This window comes from Trichosurus vulpecula, chromosome 6, assembly GCF_011100635.1.
Source record: "Trichosurus vulpecula isolate mTriVul1 chromosome 6, mTriVul1.pri, whole genome shotgun sequence".
Classification (NCBI taxonomy): Eukaryota; Metazoa; Chordata; class Mammalia; order Diprotodontia; family Phalangeridae; genus Trichosurus; species Trichosurus vulpecula.
Genome location: NC_050578.1, coordinates 245,033,676 through 245,059,975, shown reverse-complemented (window position 1 = coordinate 245,059,975; position 26,300 = coordinate 245,033,676). Strand labels below are relative to the sequence as shown.

Below are 26,300 nucleotides of genomic sequence, written 5' to 3'. Positions count from 1 at the left end.
ATTTGCTTAGGAGGGAGTGGGTTCCCCTTCATGGAATCAGAATAAATGGCTATTGAGCATTCTTCCAACACTTACATCCTGGGATTCATCAACGAACTCACAATCTGTTGTAAGCACCTTGAAGGCAAGGCCAATTTTGTTTTTCTCTTTGTATCTCCAGTGCCTGGGGAAGTTCCTGGCACATAGTGTATGCAAAATAAATGCTTGTGGCATGGAAAGAACTCTGAACTGATTTAAAGGGAAACAAGCAGAACCAGGAAAAGAATACAGACAATGATCGTATTGACAGAGATAGCAGAAAATCTCAACAATGAGACAATCAAAATTGATTGCTGTGAAATTATAAAGAGGAAGATTGGTGCCAAAGAAGAAACATGAGAAAACATTCCCCGCCCCCCCCCTTTGCAGTGAGGTGGTACAGTGGATAGAGTGCCAGCCTGGAGTCAGAAAGACCCCAGTTCAAATCCAGCCTCAGATACTTATGAGCTGTGTGACCCTGGGCAAGTCACTTAACCCTGTTTGCCTCAGTTCTTCCCATGTAAAATGAAGTAGAGAAGAAAATGGTAAACCACTCCAGGATCTTTGCCAAGAAAATCCCTAGATTGCATATAATGTCAGATCTCTTTGATGCATTGGTCAGTTTTGTAGAACTTCCCTCTTTTAAATACTTTTTATAACAGGTGGCTCTCTCTCTCTCTGTGTGTGTGTGTGTGTGTGTGTGTACACAAATTTGGAAATATAGGCAATATAAAAACAAAAGATATCAAAAGAAATGAATGCTTATGTAATTGCATTTAATTATTAAAGCATTGAATTCCATTGGAATATTTTGAACAGGCTTTTAAGTTGTCAAAATAATTTATTTTCTCATTTGTAAAATGAGGGGATTGGGAGGCCTGGCCTCTGAGGTCCCTGCACGCTCTAAATCTATAACCCTATAATCTATGATGGTTCTCTTACAGAAGTCCAGTGTGGATGAAAGTCGTGAATAATGTTATTAAAGGACTTGGTCTATGGAGTGGGTAGTCAAGCTACCCAGAGACATAAAACTTATTCTGTCTCACGCTTCAGAAGCCAAGAGGTTATTTGTTGGGGTTTATGGCTTACAACAAATTTGTTTGTCATTTATACAAATAATCTCTTGACTTCTATGATTTAGGGATGGATTCTTTATTTGACCCTGCCACCCACCATTCCCAGATTACTTCCCTTGAAACTACATCCTATCCAGGATACAGAGAATTGGATATTAAGCATTAGGATATAGATACTCATAGAGTCACAGGTCCAGAGCTGGAAGGGACCTCAGAGGCCACCTGATCCCAACTCTCTCATTTTACAGATGAGGAAACTGAGGCCCAGAGTAGTGACTTGTTCAAGGTCAAACAGGTAATATGCATCAGAGGCAGGATTTGAACCCAGGTCCTCTGATTCAGAACCATCTTTTTATTGCACCACATGCCTCCCCTTTTCCTGTACCAACTCTTCCGGGTCCCTTGGACCTGGATCATCCTGTGCATGCATCCTGCAACTCCAGCACACAGCTTATTTTTTAATGCACATATTTTTTTTGCTAATTTAATATCCAGCATTAACATAATGCAATAAACTTGCTTTTACAACAATGCCCATTTAAATTAACTAATTTAAATACAGAAAATATAATTTTTTAGTCAGCCTCTCAAAGTGTCCATTGAATTTTTTGCTGGTCCTTCATTCCCATTCACTTGTCCACTTATAAAACTTGTAGTTAATGTGTAAATACCAATTATCCTTCTGTTCTACTTTTCTCACTTTGTGCTATTTCACAAGGTCTTTTCCAGATCTTTTTTCCCTCAAACTTATTGGTTATAATTGTATCTAGTACCTTAATGGACCACAATTTAACCATTTCCCTTCTGGATAGTTAGGTTGCTTCAAGTCTGCCTCTGTCTCATCTATCTTTATCTACCTATCACCTATCTCTTTTTTTACCTATCATCTATCTATCTCTATCTACTTATCACTTCTCCAGCCATCCATCTGGGGGCCACCTCTAGTTATCCTGATTTATATGTTGCCACTGGACCCAGATAGCTCTGGGGGAGAGAGTGAGGCTGGTGACTTTGCACAGCCCTCCCTCACTTAAATCCAATTCACTTGAAAATCATGGCATCACCTTCCTGATGTCATGGTCCTCTTTGAGAATGAAGGGCAAATGACAACAATCCATCCATCTATCTATAGTTCAAATAATTCTACTATAAAATCTCTATTTTATATAATACTTGCAGGGTATCTCAGGTACTCCATCAGCCAGCACCACACCACCCATATGTGGAACCATAGGTTACAGCAAATGGAGAAGTTTCAAATGCTGTGGATAAGTTAGGTTATCTTGGTAGTATACTTTCTAAGGAGGTACATATCGATAATGAGGTTGATGCACGCATTGCCAGAGCTAGCTCAGTGTTTGGGAGGCTCTGAAGGAAAGTGTGGGAGAGAAGAGATATTAGACTGACTACCAAACTGAAGGTCAACAGAGCTGTTGTGCTGACCTCATTGTTGTATACCCGTGAAACCTGGACAGCATACCAACACCATGCCAGGAAACTGAATCGCTTCATGTGAATTGTCTTAGGAAGATTCTGAAGATCACCTAGCAGGAGAAGGTACCAGACAGTGAGGTCCTTTCTTGAACTGAACTGCCAAGCATTCAAATTCTACCACAGAGAGCGCAACTACGATGGGCTGGGCATGTTGTTCGGATGCCAAACATACACTTGCCTAAAAGACTATTTTATGGAGAATTCATATAGGGCAAGCATTCACATGGTGGTCAGAAGAAGTGACACAAGGACACTCTCAAGCTCTCTCTGAAAAACTCTGGAATTGATTGTGTGACATGGAAGACACTGGCACAGCACCACCCAGCATGGCATGCCCGCATCGGAGAAGGTGCTGTGCTCTACGAGCAAAGCAGAATTGAAGTAGCTCAAAAGAAACTTGAGATGTGCAAATTTAGAGAATCCGCTCCAAATGTTCACATGGACTATTTGTGCCCAACCTGTGGTAGAGCATTCCGAGCTCACATTAATCTGATCAGCCACAACCGAATGCATTGTAACTTGACTCTAACATAGTGATGTCATTTTGATCCTCTTTGAGGATGAAGGACAACCACCATATTCCTAAAGAAGAAATTACTGGTGCAAAGTGTATGATTATGTTGGTAACTTTGCCTGTGTACTGCTAAGTTATTTTCCAAACAAATTCAATGATTTTGCAATTCCATAAACAACAGAGTCCTGATCTTTCCACACTTGTGCCAGCTCCAAGTTCCTTTGCCTTTAGTTTTTACTGACAATTTGATGGGTTGGAGGTGGTTGTGTTATAATTACTTCAATTTACACCTTTGTGATTTTGGTGAGGTCAAGCATTTTCCTAAGTGATAATTAACCCCTTATGCATGCTGGTTCTCGAAAGAGCAAACCTGTGCTTGGAACTGAAATTGTGGCAGTCAAGGGTTTATGCAAGTCGAATGTCTCTATTGAACGCCAGAGAAACCAACTTGAGGGAAATTACAGAACTGCTGGGAAATACAAATGCCTTCCTTGTGGAAAACATCCTGACACAGCTCAGCTCTATTACCTTGTTTTTGTTTGTCCTTAGTTCTCGAAGAGGACCATGACATCAGGGAGCTGGTGCCATGACATGCAAGTGAATTGGATTTAAGTGAGGGAGGGCTTTGCAAAGTCACCAGCCTCACTTTCACCTCCGGAACCATTTGGGTGCAGTGGCCAGATATGCATCACGATGACTGGAGATGACCCCAGATACAACAGGAGACCTTGACCATTTTAAAGTAAGGTCTTTCCAGGTCTCCGTTTCATTATTAATCTTTCAATATCCCTGGAATAAGTCATTCAGACCCACAACATACATACATACATATATGTATGTATGTGCACACATATGGGTTTATATATACACCTATACATATAAATGTATATTTTCAGTTTTTTGTTCATTTATTTTTCAATTGTGTCTGACTCTCCATGACCCCGTTTAGGGTTTTCTTGGCAAAGATACTGAAGTGGTTTGTCATTTGCTTCTCAGCTCATTTTACAGATGAGGAAACTGAGGTAAACAGGGTTAAGTGACTTGCCCAGGGTCACACAGCTAGTAAGTGCCTGAGGCCCCATTTGAACTCAGGAAGATGAGTCTTCTTGACTCCAGACCTGTTGCTCTATCCAGTTCACCACCCAGCTGCCCCGTACATGGATATACAGGGTGTTTTAAGCTTAAAACTTTAAGCTACCAACGCTTCAAATTGCATTAGCCTTGAGTAACCTTTGGGCCACCCTTTATACATGTACACACATATCTTATGTTCTTCATGGGGACAAGGAAACCCAGTGTCCTGGCATAAAGGTGTTTGATCTGGGTGAGCTCCCTGATGATTCTTCTTGCCAAGAGCTATTAAGAAGGCTTGGAAAACACAATCTTTGAATCAAGGTTAAAGGACCTGGGATTATTTTATCTTCAGAGAAGACTGAGCTCAAATTTTCAACTATATGAATTGCTTATAAACAGTGGCATGTGCAATGTAGGGGAAAGAGTAGCGGGTTTGGATTCAAGGGGATTTGGGGTCTAATTTTGGTTCTGCTGTCTATTATTCCGAGTGACCTTGGGCAAGTCATTGACTTTATCTTTGTATTTGTATCCTCAGCACTTGGGACAGTGCTCAGCTGAAATGATTTTTCATCGGTTCATTTATTTACCTGTTGGGGGTGTTAGCTACCTGAAAAATTAAGGGATGAGACTGAGTTTTCTTCTAGCTCTAAATCTTATGACCATGGGTACGTCCAGGGGTACGTCCAGTGGCCTTCCATCAGCGCACTGTGGTTGAAATGACAATGAACTACAAATCAGGAGACATAAATCCTGGTCCCAGTTCTCCTACTAACTAGCTGTGTGATGGATGAGTCACCTTCAGCTTTGAGGCTCAGTTTCTTTGTCTAAAAAATGAGGGGGCTGGACTGGATGATCTCTTAAGATTCTTTCCAGCTCTAATGTTCTATGATCCATAAACATGATGACAGAATTTTTAAAATAACAGGATTAAATGAGGATTTTTAAAAATTGTTGATCCATCATTTGAGTTGTGTCTGAATCTACATGACCCCATTGGGGATTCTCTCGGCAAATATACTTGAGTGGTTTGTCATTTCCTTCTCAGCTCATTTTACATATGCGGAAACTGAGGCAAAGAGGGTTAAGGGACTTGCCTGGGATCAGACAGCTGGTAAGTGTCTGAGCCTGGATTTGAATTCAGGTCTTCCTGACTCCGAGGCTGTTACTTTATCCACCATGTCACCTAGCTGCCCCAAAATGGAGGATAGAGACATTAAATTAGATGTTTGAAAAGATTTCCTGAAATAGGTTGTGAGGGGAGACTGGAATTGCTGTTTGAAGGTCTTCCAAAATATTCTCACATCTCTTGAGAAAAACATCAGACGTGGTCTTGCATGAAAATGAGGGGACCTCTCAAGATTCTTTTTTGAGCCTATGATTTCAAGAGTTTTTTGTTTTCAGTCCAATCCTATGATTTTTGAAAGTGGAAGGAACTCTTAGCACAGAAATTCCTTCCACAGATGCAGACTGATACCTTATCTCAGAGGCAAGTCTTGAGCCCAGGTCTTCCTACCTCTAAGACCAGCTGTCTATCCTTACATCACCCTGCAGAATTCTTCCTGAGTCATGAACATAAAAATGGACATCTTCTAAGGGGAACCGTTTTCACAGTCTCATCCTAGCCTTTGGATTAAGGCCACGACAGCTGCTATGTGTCTACCTGACTCAGTGTACCAATCACGTATGTGTTGTGCCAATTCTCCTGGCAAAGGCATGTCCACTTTCAATTTAATAATCCTGTATTATGAAACTCCATACACACATCCCAAAATCTGATCAAGGTGCCCTCATTTTCCATAAGCCTATGAGCATTTTCTGAGGGCAGCTAGGTGGCGCCATAGTGGATAGAGCGCTAGACTTGGAGTCAGGAAGACCTGAATTCAAATCCAGTGTCAGACACGTGTGACCTTGGACAAGTCACTTCACCCTGTTTGCCTCAGTTTCCTCATCTGTAAAATGAAGTAGAGAAGAAAATGGCAAACCATAGAGTATTTTCACCAAGAAAACCCTAAATGGGATCAAGAAAAGTCAGACATGACTGAAATGATACAAAAACAACAACAATAAGCATTTATTAAGTGCTTACTATGTACCAGGCACTGGACTAAGTTCTGGGACTACAAAGAGAGGCAAAAACACTTCCTGCCCTCTAGAAGCTCATGGTCTAATGGGGGTTAGATGACATACAAACAACTATGTATGTACAGGATACATGTATGTACAGTGTTGACTGGATGTAGTCTCAGAGGAAAGACAGGACAAAGCCTCTTGTAGAAGGTGTGAATTTTAACTATGACTTAGAGACAGTCAGAACTACCCATGAAAACAAGTCTCTGGGGCAGCTATGTGGTGCAGTCAGGAGGACCTGAGTTCAAATCTAGCCTCCAACACTTACTAGCTGTGTGACCCTGGGCAAGTCACTTAACTTCAATTGCCTCCACAAAAAAGAAAAGAAGTCTCTGAAGTTAAAATGATGCCAGTGTCAGAGGAAAAGACAATTTATTATTGTAGGTCTTTTCCTGCAAGGAACCCTAGAAGCCATCTCATCCAATCCCCTCATTTTACCGATGTGGAAACTGAGGAACAGGGAGGTCCAATGTCTTGCATGCAGGTAGTGTGCATCAGCAACAGGTTTCTCTCCATTGTTCCATGTTTTCTTTCTAGATAGAACTTCAATATGACATTTTATTATTTTCTCCTAACCTCCCCAGCTCAGCCCTGCCTGGGACCTGAAAGCTGATCAGGACCGAAAGTCCCCATTCTCCATTCCCAATATCAAACAAGAGCATAGATTCATAGCTATAGAGCTGGAAGGACCTCAGATATCATTTAGTCCAGCCTCCTTATTTTTTAGATGAGGAACCTGGGACCTATAGAGGTCAAATGACTTACCCAAAGTCACAAGTTGGCAGTGGTGGGATTTGAACCCAGGTCCTTTGACCCCCAAGGCAATGCACTTTCTTTTTCTTTTAATTAGATTTTTTATTTTTAGTTTACAACACTTAGTTCTACATGTTCTTGAGTTTCAAATTTTCTTCCCTTCCCTCCGCTCCCCCCCAAAACAGCATGCAGTCCGATATAGATTCTACATAAACCTTTGCATTAAACTTATTTACGTAATAGTCAAATTGCAAAGAAGAATTATGACCAATGGAATGAATCATGAGAGAGAAGAAACAAAACCAAAAGAGAAGAGAAAAAAAAGACAGCAAATAGTTTGCTTCAATCTGCACTCAGATTCCATAGTTCTCCATCATGAGTCCTTTGGAGCTGTCTTTGAGCCTTGCATTGCTGAGGAGAGCCAAGTCTATCAAAGTTAGTCATCACAGAATCAATATGTCTGTGGTTGTGTACAATGTTCTCCTGGTTCTGCTCCTCTCACTCAGCATCAGATCATGTAGGTCTTTCCAGGTTATTACGAAGTCCGTATCTTCCCTATTTCTTATAGCACAATAGTATTCCATTACATTCATGTACCTCAACTTGTTCGGCCATTCCCCAATCGATGGGCATCCCCTTGATTTCCAATTCTTTGCCACCCCAAAAAGAGCTGCTGTAAATATTTTTGTACATACAGGTCCCTTTCCCACTTGTGTGATCTTTTTGGGATACAGCCCTAGGAGTGGTATTGCTGGGTCAAAGGGTGTGCGCATTTTTATAGCCCATTGGGTATAGTTCCAAATTGCTCTCCAGAATGGCTAGATCCCTTCACAACTCCACCAACAATGTATTAATGTTCCAATTTTCCCACATCCTCTCCAGCATTTGGCAATGCTCTTCCTACTGAACCATATTGCCTCTTCTAATCTGGGCACCCAAAAAACAGAATGGCTCTTTTTTCTTCTCAAGACCATGCCTCCAATGGCATTCCCAGGCCGAGTGCTGTCTGTCACCTAAGAGATTGGGAAGTGTATCAAGTTGTTTCTTGCCTGGCACAGTGGATAGAATGGTGAACCTAAGTCTTGGGATGACCTGGGTTCAAATCTCACCTCTGACACTTGTCAGCTGCATGACAGTGGACAAGTCACTGTATCTCTGAGCCTCAGTTTCCTCGTTTGCAAAATGAGAATAATGCCATCTCACGGGGCTGTTGAGAGCTTTAAATGTGATTCCCACTTCAGAGAATTACATACAGCCAGTTATTGTTAATCCTACTGTCTAGATAGCTCTGGGTCTGGAGCCAGCAAGACCAAAATAAAATCCCACCTCAGACACTTCTTAGCTGAGTGAGCTTAGGCCAGTCATTTAACTTCTGCTTGCCTCAGTTTCCTCATTTATAAAATCGGGATAATGATAGCACCTACCTCTCAGGATTGTTGTGAGGCCAAAGGAGATAATATTTGTAAAGCATTTAGCACGGTGCCTGGCATAGAGTAAATGCTATATAAATGCCAGCTATTATTAGACAGTATTTCTGAGAATTAGAGTTTCATATTTAGAAGGCATGAGACATTGTGGTACAAGGCAAAATAGTGGCCCATTTAAAGATGCTTTTTCTACTGGACTTTTGGCTCATCCTGGTGCTAAAGGTGTGTCTAACGATGAAAAAAAAAAGGAAAGATGGGCACAAAATCAAGTGAGAACAAATGGGTTAGATTAGGTTCAGCTGAGTCCATCCCCTTCGGTAACACACAGATGGAATTCAAAACTCGGCTGTTTGGTATTTAAGGCCCTCCACAGTCTGGCTCTAGCCTACCCTATCAGGCTCTCTCTCGCCTACACTTTCTGGCTCGTGCCTACACTTTCTTTCCTCATGTCCTCCCCTGAAAGTAGTTCACTTCCTTCAAAGTCCAACTCAAGTAGGACCTTCTACATGAAGACTTTACTAAGCCTCCCCGCTGCTAGCAACTTCCCCTCCGAACTGCAATTTGCATCGTCCGTATTTTGTATTTATTTACATGAATATATCCATCAATAAATGTATGGGAAGCACCTACTGTGTGCCAGGCACTGTGCTAAGGGCTTTACAAATATTATCCAATTTGGTCCTAGCGACAACCCTGGGAGACAGGTATTCCCTGCATTTTACAGATACAGAATATACTTTGTTTTTGTTGAGACAATGTGAACTCCTTGGATCGGAGGCTATGTTGGTTTTACAATTGCATAATCAGTGCCTATCAGAGTGACTAGTTGTACGCTTGTTTTATTTAAAATGAAACCTTCTCTTAAGTTTTCACAGGCATTTATTAAGTATTTACTTGTTTATTAAGCACCCACCATGTGCCAGGCACTATGCTAAGTGCTGGGGATACAAAGAAAGGGAAAAATGCAATCCTACTTTAAACATCTCCCATTTCCTGACGATTCTTCCAAAGATGGAGCCATAAGCACCTTGAAACTCTGGGGAATCTACAGATGAGAATAAAAGATGCTGGTTCTTTCCCATGGACAAATTAGGGGCCCTGGCATTACTCACTGCTTCCAAAGCAATAGAGCTTTATCGCCAAGGTCTTGGTAACTAGCAACATGACCTTGAGTTCTCTTTCAAGAGCCATTTGTGATGTGCCAAAGGCTTTTGATTTGTTTGTTAAAATAACATCTGCTAGTGACCTTGACCAACAAGCAACAAAAGAACCATGGCTAGCAATTTGCATGCATGGGGTGAGCTTCACAAGATGGGCCTGGGGGAAACAGCATTAAATGTGCCTTCTAAAATGTCCCAAATGAAGAGATCCAGGTGAGACAATGGAGGTCAGAGATAGATCCCGGCGGGTGGACATCGTGGGATATCCAAGGCCCCTGGTGGGGGAAAGAGTTTACCTAGGTGTGGCCCTGGGAGTTGGGGAAAGGAGGAAGGAGAGCATCTGGAAGTTCTTTATTTTAACTATTTATTCTTCATAACTAGTCACTCAGCTTCCTTGTTTCTATGCTTCTGAAGGTTTGCAAGCTCTGTCATTTCAGTTACATCTAATTTTTGATTCCATTTGGAAACTGTAGTAGTTTGCCATTTCCTTCTCCAGCTCATTTTACAGATGAGGAAACTGAGGCAAACAAGCTTAAGTGACTTGTCTTGGGTCACACAGCTAGTGAGGCCAAATTTGAACTGAGGTCTTCCTCACTCTAGGCCTGGCACTCTATCCACTGCACATTTTAGCTGCCTTTTGCAAGCTCACTGCCCTATAAATTTCAGTGCCCCAAGACAAAGCTCTGACTGGTCCACCTTCGTTATGGTTCTGAACTTCAACCCTGCTCACAACATCACAGATTTGTAAGAGACCTTATAGACCACACACCTCCGACTTGTTCTTACTTTGGCTATCAATGATCTGTTATAGGTAACCTAAGGATGTGAAACTTTCAAGAGTGGCACAGTATGGCTCTTTAAAAGTTAGGGTCAGGGCCAGGTTGATTTTTTTTCTCTTCTAAATCACAGAGAGGAAAGGCACACTTTGGAGGGATTTTGGTTTTTCTTCCTGAAATTTTGATGGCTCATGCTAGACGTGCTATCGCTACTCTGAAACAAGGAAGAGATTTTTTTTTAAGTATGGTAAAATTTACAGTTATCTTGAGAATTGCAAAGTGCTGGGATTTCAAAGAAATGGCTAGTGTGTTCACACACACTCCCATACAGCATGAGCCACATAGCCTAGCCCCCTAGGGAACAAGTGCAATGCCTGTTAGGAACTTTTAAGAACAAATGCTTTGAGAGACACAAAAAAGTATGTGAAAAATGAATTTTTAAGGAAAATGTCTACCTGGTGAGAAAAGAATGATGGTTTTTTACTTATGAGCAACTAAATGCCCGTATTTTCTTTTATGGTCAAACTCAGTGCCCACTTTTTAGCATCCACTTGGCTGAGGTGGCAAGAGAGAACATTAGGTCTGTAAAGATGGGGGCCCCAGTGTCAGTGACATCATCCACCAAGACGATTTCTTCTATTCAGTATCTACCATCATTGGCTTCTTTTTTTGGGGGGGGTTGGAACTTCTAAAAAAGCCAGATTGTATCTTCTTTTGTAACATGGCCAACATGGAAATATGTTTTGCATGATTGTACATGTACAGCCTATGTGAAATTGCTTACCACCTCAGAGAGGAGGAATGGGGGAGTGGAGAGAGGAAGGGAAAGAATTTGTAATTCAAAATTTTAAAAAATGAATATTAAAAACTGTCTTTACATATAATTGGGAAAGAGAAAATATTGTTAAAAAAAGAAAAAGCCAGACAAATAACATCTTATTATTCGGTCTTTCTACAACAAAACCATCTTCTGTAATTGAGCTACCAACTTCCCAGGACCCGGTGAACTACAGTCAGTGTTTGATGTGAGCCCTGATCTTTCCCTTTATGGATGACCAACAAGAGAATGCAAAGAATTAAATTGGGAGGGAGGGAAAGGGATGAGGAGGCATCTAAAGAATTATGCTTGCCAGTTTCATTTCACTACTTACAGATACCTCTTAAGTTGAATTCATAAGCACATTGATTTTTAATAAAGTTTTTATTGTTTAGTCAAATTTAATTCTCATCTTCCCAAAGATATAAATCTGGCCTGTTTCCCCTATTTAGCATCATGCAGGTGACTCTCTTTTCCCTGTTAGCTCCCACATCAGGCCAGGGTGAAGGTGACAGCTGGGCAGTGTGAGGTTAGAGAGGCCCACGAGTCTGGTTAGCCAGGTGCTGTCTAGCATACACTACAGGCCCAGTGGGCAAAGGATTGAGTGTGAGAGGAGTGGACAAAGTTGGAAGGATCAGGCAGATAAATGGGGTTGGGTCCAGGGAAATCTGGGGAAATGAGAAGGAGCAGGTGAGTCCCGTAGTACACGGGAAGAGCTGGCCATTACAGAGAACTTTGAGGCCTCCAAAGTACTTTACATACATTATCTCTAAGAGATTCAAAGCACAAGAGATCACAAGACCGTTCAGAAGGAATTGTGATAAAAGTGCTATCCGTCCCTAGAGAAAGAAATGATGGAGTCTGAATGCAGATCGAAGCATGCTATTTTTTAACTTCTTCATTTTTTTCATGTTTTTTCTTGTCTGTGTTTTCTTTCACAACATGACTAACGTGGTAATAAAAAAAAATTTTACAGAGGAGATGCTACCATTGGGTAGGGAGTTGAACTGGAAAAATTAAAAACTTTTTTCTGATTAAAAAGCAACAACAAAGTATAGGGAGTCAGAGAAAATCATAAAAACAAATATTGGCTCACCAGGAGCCATGGAAGGTGAGCAATGAACTGAGTCCAGCATGTTCCCTGCACTGCTTTATTCCTCCTGCTGACTATGCGCAGCCCTGGGATAACAAGTGTAGACAGTATGTAGGAAAAGATCAGGGACCTAGAGATTCCTGATTCAGGGGCCACTGTGTTCAGATCAGTGGGCTGTGTCAATGCACGGGGTTGTGGGCTACGGCTTTCAGATTGCCAACAACAATTCTTTCCTTGACCTTCAAAGTGGTCTCTAAATCTTTAGGGATCATAGAACCATAGACGTAGAGCTAGGAAGAAGCTTAGGGGGTCAGTTATAAGGAAAACCCTTAGCCAGGACAGCTGCCCATGCGCTGGTACAAGTTGAAGGGTGCTGAAGGCCTGCCCAGCCTAAAAATAGCATTTTCACTGGCCCAGCTACTGTTTTTGAAAATTCCACCATAAACATACTTCTTTATGTTAAAACATAATGCCCCTGTGAATACACAGGGTTTCCTAAAAATCTTAATGATGTTTTAAGTTTTAATAACTTAAGAGAAGCTATTCACAACTATTACCTAAGCTTTAATAGCATAAGACTGCCCCAAGACTTTGGGGACACCCCATATAATGATGACGATAAGGTTCATTTCTATGCCACTTTAAAGTAGTCTTCCTCAGGTAATACATGTATTATTATCTGCTTTCACAGATGTGAAAATAGTGGCTCTGTGGGATTAAATAACACCCCCTTACCCCAATTCCTTCTTCCATCCAACTAAATGGTCACACTGTTAATAACAACTCTCACTGTTACTGGAACAATATAATATAGGAAACCACTATGGGTAATGAACAACTTAACTTCTTTGGGGGGGACCAGGAATTCCATTGGAGTTAGGAATACCCACTGTGGAAATGCCCTTCATTGTTGTAGAACAGCAACCTGCTGGTGACTTAGAGTCTTTGAAAGTTGCCTGGGGTCACTGAGAGGTTTAATTGACTGCCCCAGGGTCACAAGGCAGTGTGGGTCAGAGGCAAGACCTGAACCCAGGTCTTCCTCCGCCCAAGGCTGGCCCTATCTCTCAACTCCACTCAACAGCTATCACAACCACCATAAGATAACTTGAACCGTTTCTACAATGCTTCGAGATTCACAAAGTGCTTTTTTTATCACAGGAGCCTTTGGGGTCAATACTGTAGATGTCATCTTCCTTGTTTAAAGACCTGTTTATTTATTCATTCGTTCACTGATTTATTTTGTTATTCATCTGTGGGGAGCTGGCTATATCCTGTTTAGGCCTCTCAGACCTCTGCAAGGCAGGGTCAATTGAGAATGGGTCTATGCACGGCAAGACCAGTTTTAGGATAAGAAGACTTGGCAAAGAAAAGCCGCCTTTGCAGCTGATTATCTACATGGGAGATGACAGAAATGTTTCAGCCTGGTTATCTATATGTGAGAGAACATAAATGTTTCAATTTGGTTAGGCTTGAGTAAAAATAGTGTCTCGCTCCCAGGAACAAGGAGATAAAAAACTTAACCAATGCTTTATTGTATACTTCTTTGAAGTCTGGATGACTCAGCAATTAACCTGTATAAAATACTGTCAGTAACTCCATTAAAATCAGTCTATAGCTTGACTGTACGACTTGCCTAGCCCCATGTCTTTGTCTTTTTGTTTCAATTACTTCATCATATATTCACACCACTGCGGGCACATTCATCTATCAATTCATCTACTCTTCATCTTTCTATACATCCATTTATTCACATCTATCTCTCCATCTCTATCACTTATCCATTCATCCCTCTACAGCTATCTATATCATTTATTTATTTATTCATCCACATCTATCTCTATTATTTATCCACTCACCCATCCACATCTATGTATCTGTCTGTTTTTAGTCTGGGTCTCCTTCCCAAAATCATACTGGAAGTACAGTGGTCACTCAAGGGCCCAATTTCATGGCAGAATTGCATAGGAGTTTTCACCTGCTCTGTTTCTAACCTAGGCCAGCTTGCCCCCTTTCTTGGGCAGCCCAGCCCTCTACCCTAGAGGTTTACCATATCAGTGCCAGACTTGGCATGGACACAGGATTCACTTCAGCCCTACCGCAGTCCAGAATTCCCAAGTTTAACCAATCTACCAGCCTCAGCAAGGCTAACAGGAGTGTGGCGACACTCCCAGGTCAGTTTACTGGGCGAGCTGATGGAGGGAATGGTAGGCTGAAGGGTAAGGCTCTTCTGGGCAGCAGCAGGGGACTAGAGAAGGCAGATAATGATGGAGGAAGGGTGTCTCGGCTCAAATCTCACCTTGGGTAGGGGGCCTCTCCCAGTTCCCCCACTGCTAATGCCTTCCATCCAAGACTACCTTCTATTGATATTGTATATATATTGTGTGTGTGTGACCACGGGGGTTTGCATGTTCTCTCTCCATCAGAATGTGAGCTCCTTGAAGGCAGGCTGCTACTGCCTCTCTCTTTCTATCCCCTATGTTTACTTAGCTTTCTGGCACACAGTAAGCACTTAAATGCCTGTTGACTGATTAACTGGTAATAAGAAAAGAGGAGGGGGAAGAGCCCTCCACAAACTTTGACTATTTCATGAAATGCCCAGGGCTGGCTGTACCCATCACCCACCATTGTTGGGTGAGTGATAGAGCCCTGCAGCATATTGCAAATTAATGCATCCTCTAAAAATTAATTCTATCACAGCTGGCAATGGGACCTTCAAATTTACATAGAAAAACTCTGCGTCTTCACCACAATCTATCCTGCCAGGAGCCAGGAAGCTTTCAAGACTCATATTTCATTCCCCCTGCAAATGGAGCCCATTAAAACGATGGCTTCTGTCTCCTGGCCCTCAGCCAACACCCACTGCTCACCTGAAACAAAGTGAGACCCGAGCAATGTCGGGGGAGGGGGGGCAGCATCACAAACATCTTGTCACAATATGTTGCCACCTCTGTCTTCAAACCGGCTATACAGAGACAACAACTCAGAGCAGATCTTTTGCTCTTCTGCTTTCATTTCTTCTTTCCTACCTTCATTAGCAATTTCTCCAAAATGCTTTCCAAGGTTCCCATTGACATAACTTTCCTCTCCATTCTTTTTGGGGGAATTAATACTTTTTTTTTTTTGTAGAAAGTTAACTTTGGCAATGCGTGGTTTTTCACAAATATTTCAGCAGCATTTTTAAAATGGAAGCCTAAGAACAAAAGTTGGGGAACATTCATTTTATAGTAGTGAAGAACTTGGAAGCAAAGTCAATGCCCATCAAGTGGGGGCCTAAACAGGTGGTGGGGCATGAATGGGAGAGAATATTAATGCACTGAAAGAAATGGTGAGTATGAAGAACCCAGAGAAGCATGAGAAGATTTAAAGGAACTGATGAAGAAAGAGCTAAGTAAGCAGGACCAGGCAAACAATATAGTCAATGACTACGAAAACTAAAATGGAAAGAACAAAAAACTGGACCTGAGTGCTATAGAATTATAATGACCAAGTTTGGTCCTAAAGAAGAGATGAGAAAAAGTACCTTTCATCAAGTCATTCTCCCTTCTGTGGGCCTCACTTTACCCATTTGTAAAATGGTATCTTAGAACTAGATCAGGGCTGTCCAAAATGTGGCCCCAAGGGCCCCCTGCGGCCTGCGGTGCAATTTATGTGGCCCACCTACAAGCATAGAAATTTACATAGATGCTTTATTTAGTAAACTAAGCCGAGCTACTGCAGAGCTCTCACAAAATGGTAAATCAAAATATATCGTCTATTGTTTCAATACAAACCTAAGGTTGGACAGCCCTGAACTAGATGATGCTGTAAAGCATCTTCTCGCTCTGTTATTTTTGTTGAGTCGTGTCTGACTCTTCATGACCCCATTTGAGATTTCCTTGTCAAAGACACTGGAGCAGTTTGCAATTTCCTTTTCTAACTCATTTTACAGATGAGGAAACTGAGGCAAACAGGGTCAAGTGACTTGCCCAGGGCCACACAGCTAGTAAGTGTCTGAGGCCAGATTTGAATTCAGGTCTTCCTGACTCCACTACACCACTTAGTTACTATTCTACAATCTGATATTGTTAACTCTTCATTACCACATCCTGTGATTTTTTGCAGTAGCCTCTTAACTGGTCTTTTTGCCTCTGTCCTCAGCCCTCCCCTCCCTTTCTCACCAATCTACCTTTCATAACCAGCCCTCCCTCACTCAAATCAAAGTCAACTGCAAGTCATGTCATCATTTCTCTGATGTCACGGTCCTCTTCGAGAATGAAGGACAAAGATGACAACAACAACCTTTCATGACAGATATCTGAATAATCTCCCTCATGCAAAGATCTGGTCATGCCACCCCCTCTGCTAAAAAAAAAATCAGCAGTTCTCATGTTATCTACCAGGCCTTCTTGGCCTGGCGTTCAAGGCCTTCCACAATGAGGTAATAATCAGATCTGGTTATTCTTATCACTTACATTACTTACATCCTACAGATTAATTTTCCAAGTTGTCTTTTCTTAGATTTGCCAGTGGGGCCCTCTTTGTCTTTCTCGAATTATTTCTCATATTTCAGTTCAGCATAATGCCATGGAGTGGAAAGAATATTGGGTTTGAAGTTAAGAGAGATCTGGGTTCAAACTCCAGCTCTGTTACTTACTAGATTTATGACCATAGACAAATGAGTCTATTTCACTGAACCTCACTGTCTTCATCTATAAAACGGGGATAATTATAGGGATCATAGATTTAGAGCTGGAAAGGACCTTAGAGCCCACTGAGGCCAATCCCCTCATTCAATAGGTAAGAAAACTGAAAGTGTCCCAAGGCTTCATGGCTAGTGTCAGAGGTAACCTGCCACGGATGCTGGGAGGCCCAGGCGAGATAACATACGTCACTTAAAGGGCCATGTAAATGTCAGCCTCTATTATCCGTAAATCAAACTGAGTTACGATCAATTTTATCTGGTGAATTTGTGACAAACTTTGGGGTGTCATCGAACAGGAGATGGAAATCGAACAATCCATCTTAAAAACATGAAGGCTTCCTTTTTATTTTAATACTTATAATTTTTTTTTAAAATTAATGATATATTTTGTTTTTGTAACATGTTCATTTCCAAGTAAAACCCTCGGCCTGCCCTTCCTAGAGAGCCATCCTTTGTAATAAGAAATTTAAAAGACGGAAAAAACAGCACTTCAGCAGAACTAACCAATACCTCAACTGAGTCTGAAAGTATTTGCCATGCTCCACACCCACAGGCCCCCACCTCTGCAAAGAAGGGAGAAAGGAATCTTTTTTTCCCCTCTCTTCTTTGGGGCCAAACTATGCAGTTATTATCCCACAGCATTAAATTACAGAAAGGCTTCATTATAGCTGTGTTGCTGTGGGCAAGTCACTCATTCTCTCAGAGCATTATTAGGAACAGACACACCTCATCTCTAACCTGGGGATAATATTATTTTACACAGGTTAGTTATGAGAAAAGTGCTTTACAAATTACAAGTGCTAAAGGATCTTAGATCTGAAGCAGCAAGAGGCTTCGGAGGTCATCTATTCTAATTCAATTTTATAGATAGAAAATGGAGGCGCAGGGAAGCCAGGTAACCGAGGTTCATGGGATCATGGATGTAGAGCAAGAAGGAGCCTCAAAGGACATTTAGGGTCCAACTCTCCCATTTTACAGATGAGGAAATTGAAGCCCAGAGAGATTAAGTAATTTGCCCAAGATCATCCAGGTATTGCATTAAATATTACAGGTGGGACCTGAACCCAGGTTCTGGAGCAGCTCTAGAGCCAGTGTTCTGAGGTTCTGGGTTCTAACTCTAAAGCCAGTCTTTTGAGCATTTCTTATAGAAGAAAGCCACCACACCACCTCTGCCTTGGTGGTGGTTGGAGGATAATTAGCCACCCAACACAGAACCATTGGCAACTTTGGTATAAGAAAGAATAGGTTGTTCATTATTGTTAACACTACCTTAATTAGCTAATGGGGAAAAAAAACACCAATTACAAACAACCCCCAATGCCCCAGAGCTGCACAAAGCATCTGGAGTCATTTGTCATGATAGCGAATTCTAGTATTAATTCCCAGCTCACCTCCCTCCCTGGCCTTCCTTTTCTCACCAGCAGCCTTGGCCCCTGGTTAGATTTCTCTAGGGCCTGCTCTTCCGATTGATGGGTCTCTAGCCCAGACTACCATTCCACGAGGGGCCTCAGCCATGCTCACTGCACTATCAGAGCAACCGATTCTCTCTTGATTAAGAGGGAGTCTGAGAACCCGAGAAGGAAGTGACTTTGAAGAATCCACAGCTCCAAATCTTATGATCTGACCAAAATGAGAACCCACGATCTGTATTTTTCCAAATTAATGCAGCTAGTTAGTAGCAGAGTCAGAGTTACCAATCCACAAGCATTGATTAGGTTCTTACTGTATACAAGGTAGAGCATTCAAATAGAAAAATGAGACAGATGATGTCCATGAGAAGCTTATGTGTTAAAACATATCCTCAGAGAGCAGTAAACACCAGAAAGACACAAAAGAAATACAAAGGGATTGGGGGGTGGTATTACCACCTGAAGGAATTAGGAAAGGCATTTTGAAGGAGATGGTTCTTGAAGTGAGGACCTGACGGCTGCTAGGGATGCCCAGAGGGGGAGGAGAGGATCAAGCACATTCTGGGCATTATTGTTGTTGCTTGTAGTCTTTTCAGTTGTATCAGGCTCTTTGTGACCTCATTTGGGGTTTTCTTAGCAGAGATCCTAGAGTGGTTTGTCATTTCCTTCTCCAGCTCATTTTACAGATGAGGAAACTGAGTCACAGGTGAGGCCAGGGGAAAGAACTAGCCCAGGGTCACATAATCCATTACTGCTAGAGTTCAGATTAGAACATGATCACATCAACTCCCAGCCCAGGGCTCATCAGAACTGAGCTATGTCCTAGCTCCATGAATGAGAAATTAATCATTGTAATAAATAGCTCTTGAAGCATGTAGATTTACCTGGATGGACTTGGGCTCTGTCAGCTCTTTCCATTGTTAGAGCTCATCTGCTTTTCACCTAATCCTATTCCTCTTTCTAACATCACTATTTCTGGCAAGGACAACGTGGTTCTTCCAATCTCCCATGTTTGACGCCTTTGACTCTTCTCTTCACTCACTTCTTCTAGCTAATCGGTTGATTACCAAGTTCTGTCACTCCCAACTTTCCATCTTTCCCCTCTATCCCTTCCTCCCAGTTCCATCTGCCACCACACCCTCATTACAACCCTTCTGGATTCCCTCAATCACCTCCTAGCATGTCTTCCTGTTTCTGCTTTGGGCTTCCTCCAATCCATCCTTCACTCCCAGGCTAACCTTCTGTATGCACAGAGCCAGTCATACGTGCCATTCCTCTGCTCAGGCATCTCCCTAGGCTTCACTCCAAGTCAACTCAATGAGCATTTGTTAACTGCTTATTTATTTATAAGGCATTGTTCTGGGGGCTGGGGATCTAAAGACATACACTTGATCCACTGGGGAATACAAATTTCCTTGGAAAATGAAGGGGAGGGTTCCTTTCCAGCTCTAAATACTGCTGGCACGTAGACTCCTCTGATGGGTACTCAAGGCACTCCACGATGTGGCACCAATCTATTTTTCTATATTTATCTCCTGTTACTTTCCCCTCACATACTTAATGTTCCAGCCAAAATTGGATTCTCTCTGACTTTCAAATGCACCTTACACAGTGCATGGCACATAGTAGACAATTCATAAATGTTTGCTGCTTGACTGATTGATCATCCTAGCTCTCCTGCCAACTGGCTGTGTTAACTTGGGAATGTTCAGATCCCAGCCCCAACTTTAGCTCAGATCAGAGCTTCAGATACTTACTGGATGTTCATACAAGTCATTTAACCTGCCTCAGTTTCCTCATATATGAAATGGGATGGTAATAGCACCTACCTCCCATTCCACCAGTGTTTGCTGAAGGAAGGAAATGGAGAAGAAGAAAAGCATCTTGTTCAGCCACTTCAGTTGTGTCTGACTCTTCATGATACCTTGTGGGGTTTTCTTGGCAAAGGTATTGAAAGTGGTGTTGTTTCCTTCTACAACTCATTCTCCAGATGAGGAACTGAGGCAGAGCTAAGTGACTTGCCCAGGGTCTCACATCTAGTAAATATCCGAGGCCAAATTTGAACTCAGGTCATTCTGACTCCAGGCCTGGCACTGTATCTACTGTGCCACATAGGCATATCTTTGGTGAAATGCAAGTGTGTGCATCTGTGTGTACATTTGGCTGTTTGATTTTCTGGAGCAAAGAGACGCACTGGACAGGGTCATTGTGACTATCACATGACATATTTGTAAAGCTCTTAGCAGAGCGCCTAGCACATAGTAGGTGCTTAATGTTTAAAGCCCAACCCAAATGACGCCCATTTCTCAGAAGACTTCCTTGAGCCTTCTCTTCCACACTCGTAATGATCTTTCCCCTTTGGACCTCACACGAGATTTGTTTTGCACCTCCTTAATTCAATGTATGATAATTATCGGCATTTGTCTCAAGTAGCAAACTCCATGAAGGACTTTTTTTACATCTCATTTAGCCTAGCAGAGTGTTCTTGCAAAGAGCAAACACCTAATTAATCAATCAATTTATTAAGCACCCATTATGTAGTAGGCATTGCGCAGAAACAAAAGCCGAAGCAGTCCCTAGTCTTCAGAAGCTTACTTCCTGCCCATGTTTGGTGAAGGAAGGAATCAGGGGAACCTGCTCTGAGGGGAAGAAAAGCGTTGTTGTTCAGTCATTTCTAGTCATGTTCGACTCTGACTGCATTTGGGGTTTTCTTGGCAAAGAGACTGGAAGGGTTTGCCACCTTTGATGAAACCCAAGTGTTTGTTTATAAAGGCTGCTTGATATTCTGGAGCAAAGAGACACTCTGGCCACAGCCTCATCAAAAGGTGGGTTCATTCATCTAAGATCCGCACCTTGGCAGAATGTGGCTTGATGGGTAATGCCTAAAGGTAAGTGTCAAAATACAGCAGATCACCAGGGAAATTCTGAGCATCTGAGAAAACCATCCTCCATTGAAAGACTTCCCTAAATGTCCTTGGGTTATTTGTTTGTTTGGGTTTTTTTTACACATTGCCAAGTCCCTCAGTGGAATGTGTGTTTGTTCCTTCAGCATGAGGAATTAATTAGTTGGGTACATATTCAAACTCTGAATTTCACAGTGGGGTTAGGAAAAGACACCCAGACTCAGACAAATTGTCTTGCTTTGGCATGGTTCATCTTTTGAGTTTCCAAGAATGGGAGAAAGAACTCCAATTGCTTATAAATCTACTAGTGAATTTAAAGGTCACTCGTGCGATGCCTCTGGTGCTAAACTCTGGCTGTTGATCATGGAATGTGACAGTTTCTGAAGAAATAAAGGGTGACAGAGAGAGGCATGGTGGGCGTGAGCAGCCTGTGGCACATCATGAACAGGGATTTGCGTGGGAAGGAGGAGGTGTGAAAAGATTTCACCAAGGACATGTACAAGTGGAAGAAGAAAGGGACCAGTCATGAAGAGAGAGTGAGAGATAGCTGATGGCTGGCCCAGGGGCCATTGTTATCCATGGAAGGCTCCCAGTATGCTGTTGGACCCCTTGTGGTGGATTTGTGGAGGATATGGACAAGAATCATAGAGGATAGGTAGGCATAAAAAAGTACGTTGTACTGTTATAACTTATATTGCTGAGTTGTTTAAATCCATAGCCTTCTGTTTCCTCATATATAAAAGTGGATTAGATTCAATGCACCATTTGTAGAGTTGAGACTTGGTCCAGCCTTTCTGGAATGCAATTTGGAACTATGTCCCCAAAGCCACTTTTGACCCACTGATACCACTACTGGGCTGAGGTCCAAAGACATCACAGAAAGAAGAAAAGGATTCAAATATGCACAAAAATATCTGTGGCAGCTCTTTTTGTAGCACCAAAGAACTGGAACTAACAGGGTACCCATCAAATGGAAAATGACTGACAAATTATGGTATATGGATGAAATGGAGTATTATTTCTCTATAAGTGATGATGAAGGGGACTGCTTTGGAGAAACATTCAGGAAGACATATATGAACTGATGCACAGCGAAGTGAGCTGGACCAGGAGAACAATTTATATAATAATAACAACAACATTGTAAAAACCAATAACTCTGAAAGATTTAAGAACTCCAATCAGCAATGATCAACCATTATTCCAGGGGGGTGGCTCCCAATGATGGTTCATGCTACCTATCTCTTGTTAGAGAGATAATGGACTCTTAAGATACAGAATGAGATATATATTTTTTGGACATGGCCAGCACAGAAATCTGCTTGGTTATACATGTTTGTTACAAGAGTTTTGTTTGACTTCCCCTTAGTTTCCCCTCTCCCCATGGGGAGTACAAGGAGTACTAGGAGGAAGAGAAAATGTTTGTTAATTGAAGAAAAAAATTTAATTTAAAAAAGTATTGAACTAAATGGCCTCAGGCTCCATTTAACTCTAAATCAATGATCTATAATCCTATGAATTCCCACATTGCTAATCCCAAAAGCCATCGAAGCATCTAAGTATGTGTAACTCTCGCTTAACCAACAGTTTCTCATTCATTGCCTAATCTTTTGGTTGAATAGAAGAAGGCTGCACTGGGTTTTGGAAAATATAGGGCTTTCAATAATACCAAACTACTGAATCCTACAATTCCTATCTTAAAAAAAAAACAACATTCTCCCACGTGACTGTAAATCATGGGATCTCATGCTCTCTGAAGAATCAGATTATGGATGACCCCCATAGGGTCATGGAGAGATGAATTCTGGGTCTAAGTAGGGTATACCAGTGATGACCTGAAGAGGAGAACTAGCCAGAAGCTCTTATCAAGGACACGTTTGACAGGAAGGATGTGGTACCTTCTTGTCCTGAGATTGCGGAAGAAGTGGTGGATAGCTGTTGTGTAATTGCCCTGGTGGTGAGGAAATATTAAAAGAATCCAAGGTAAGGGCACTGGATGGAACATCTATGCGAGAGTCCTATGAAAGGACTGGATGAAAATTACAATGATTTAAAAAGATGTGAAGGGTTGATGATTTATATCATTGGAGGGATATCCAACACTGTGGAGATCACAAATTACTGAATTACTAATCAGTGGGACCAGGAATACTGACCAAAGTTTACAAACCAGTAATCTTAGAAGTGCTTTGAGCTCTAATTTCTGAGGCAGGTACTTTTCAAGGACCCTCACACTGAGAAAAGAGAGCGGTCTGAGCAAGGAAATGAAACAGGAATACTTTTTGTTTCCCCTCGGGGAGCCTGTGGAAATACCCTGAACTCTAGGCCTATGGAAAGGTATCCCAGTCCTTGTACCTACTGATTTGGAATCAAGACTTCTTTTCAGCACCCAAGCCACCAGAGAAACTTACATCATAGCCGCTGTTCCGGATTCCTCGTCGGGGTCTCTCCCGTGTCACCAGGAGGTCCATCTCGGTTTCTCCTGGACTGGGGCTGTTTAAAGACTGCCGGCTTCGGTACATGGAGTTCTTCATCTGTTGCCTGTAGAAAATCCAATAACTGTCATTATGCAACTCACTCCCGGACAGGGACAGATGGAATTCTCTATTGATCTAAATTAATAGGCAACCAATGAAAATGGCGAATTTGCCTCAGAAAACTCCTATGAAGATGTTAGTACTGCTCTTCCCACAAGCCCATATGTCTGGGAAATAAACATCATCAATCTTGGGGTTTGTGAGGCAAAACTGGGCCCGGGGAGAGGAGTGGAAAGGCTGCTTGGTACAGAAGAAAGAGCCAGAGGACTGGAATTCCAATCCTGTCTGTGAGACTTACTTACCTGCATGATCTTGATTCTGTAAATGATCTGTAAAATGGGGGGGTTGGCTTCTGAAGTCACTGCAAATTCTAAATTTATGATCTTCTGTTGGGAAGCTCATGTTATATCTTTAAAAGTCACAAAAGCGGCTCTCATTTAGTCTTAAATGGAATTGTTTTTTTCCTTACAGAGATTGGACATCTCCTATCAATTGCGAAAGTTACCTCCCTTCCCTGGGACTCTTGTTCCTCATGTGCAACATGATAGGGTTAGATGAGATCATCTCTAAGATCTGTCCAAATCTCAGAACAGTAATGAGCATGGTCTGCCCCAAGTATAACTGTGCTGGAAGAGGGGGTGGTCCATCCCTCAGGAAGTCTGATCTAGGCTTTCATGGCAAAGCTTATCTCGCAGACCCATTGTAGGAAGCGGGGGGGGGGGGGTGGGGGGTGGTGGTGGTGCAGTGACTGGGGAAGGCAGGCCCTGGGAGATGGGAGCTGAAGCAATAGGACTCTGGGGCAGGGGGGAGGGTGGCCCAGGGTCAGGGTCAGAGCAGAGTGGTCACACTGCATGGTCTAGGCTGTCTGCCTGGTGAAAGATCACGAGGAGGCAAAGATGACAAGTCAGAGGACAGAAACACGCCTTCTGCCTTCCCTGATATTAGTGCCCTGGGGCAAAGAACCAGTCACCCTTTCCTAGTTACAACTCTGCTAACTCCTATTAAAAGGCACCCATTGGCTCTCCAGTTTCAAACCTTGGACGGTACACCTTGCCTTTATGAGGCTCTGTTTCAAGAAACACAACTGCTTTTTTTGATGACTCAGGATATCGCCTGCTTCCATTAACCTTTTATTCTTCAGACTCAAGGACTCTAAGAAGCCACCTCCCCCAACCAGCTGAGGACAGAGACACCCCCTCCTCGTCATTCCCTTGCCCACCTCCCAAAGAGCTGGTGCTCCGGAGAGCAGTTACTGTGATCACAGCGGCTCAGAGGATTCCCTTGTAACTGGAACACAATCAGGACTGGAGCTTCAGCATCCAGCAGCCACGGCAAATGCATGGTTGTCTTCTCAGCATTCCCTCCTCCTCATCCATCTGAGCTCACGGTAACCTAGATGGAGAGCTGGAAGGGACCTCAGCCGTCCTAATCTAATGCCCTCATTTTACAGAGAGGAAAACTGAGGCCCAGGCAGGTGACGCCACTTGCCTGGAATCAGACAAGTAGCAAGTACTGGGGGTGGGAATGTGGGGAGTTAGGGGACCCTTAACTCTGGAGCCAGTGGTCTTCCCATCGAACTAAGATACTTCTCCTGCTATCAAAGTGTTTTTAAAAAATTTTGAATGGTGAGGAAACCCACCAATTCCTGCTCCCATTCCATAATGGAATGATATTATTCCAGAGTAAATTCTAATGATAATTCCATGATAATTATTATGGAACAATAATTCTATGATGTAATATAACATAACATGATAATATATTTTAACATATCCTAATGGAATAAAATCCATTTAGTTCCAAATACGAAGTTTGTAAATTCCAGTTTACGAGGAGTTTTTGTCATAGCAACCCTAGGAAGCGCAAGTAATATGCCCATTTTACAAATTGGGAAACAGATTCTCAGAGATGACATAAGTTGTTCATAGCTCATAATTGAGTTACTTGGCCCGATGTCACGAGAGAGAACAGGAAAACTAGGTTTCATCTCAGACTTTTGGGTGGTTATTTAAAATCCTGGAGTCTATTCTTCCTAGTCACAAAATAACCTACTAAAATGTGAGTAATGATTGGAGCTGGGATTTTTAACCTCACATATTCTCATTAGAAGGCAAGCTCTTAAAGGGCAGGGACAATTTCAATTTTGATTTCGTATCCCTAGCAATGAGCACAGAGCCTGGCACACAGCAGGCATTTAATAAATGTTGGCTGGTTGACTGTCTGATCACGTAACTGATTGACTATAGGATCTATGCACCTTCCACCACACCATGCCAGGCTTTCAACATGTGGAGTGGAAAATGTTAATCTCTCCATTTTGAGATTGGGGAAACCGAGGTTCAGTGAGATGAGCCAACATTTCCAAGACCACAGAATTAGGGGCAGAGAGCAGGACGAGAACACTGCCTCTTTAATTTCCCCTGAGCAACCTTGCTATCCAC

General features: G+C 42.3%; 1 protein-coding gene across 1 annotated transcript in view; it reads right to left on the bottom strand.

Moving 5' to 3' along the window:
• Positions 1-26,300, bottom strand: part of KIAA1549L (KIAA1549 like) — a 144,722-nt gene that overhangs the window by 33,352 nt on the left and 85,070 nt on the right. Inside the window, exon 16 of the mRNA XM_036765125.1 lies at positions 23,734-23,863. Coding sequence (XP_036621020.1) covers positions 23,734-23,863 — 130 coding nt within the window. The remainder of the gene's footprint in view (positions 1-23,733; positions 23,864-26,300) is intronic.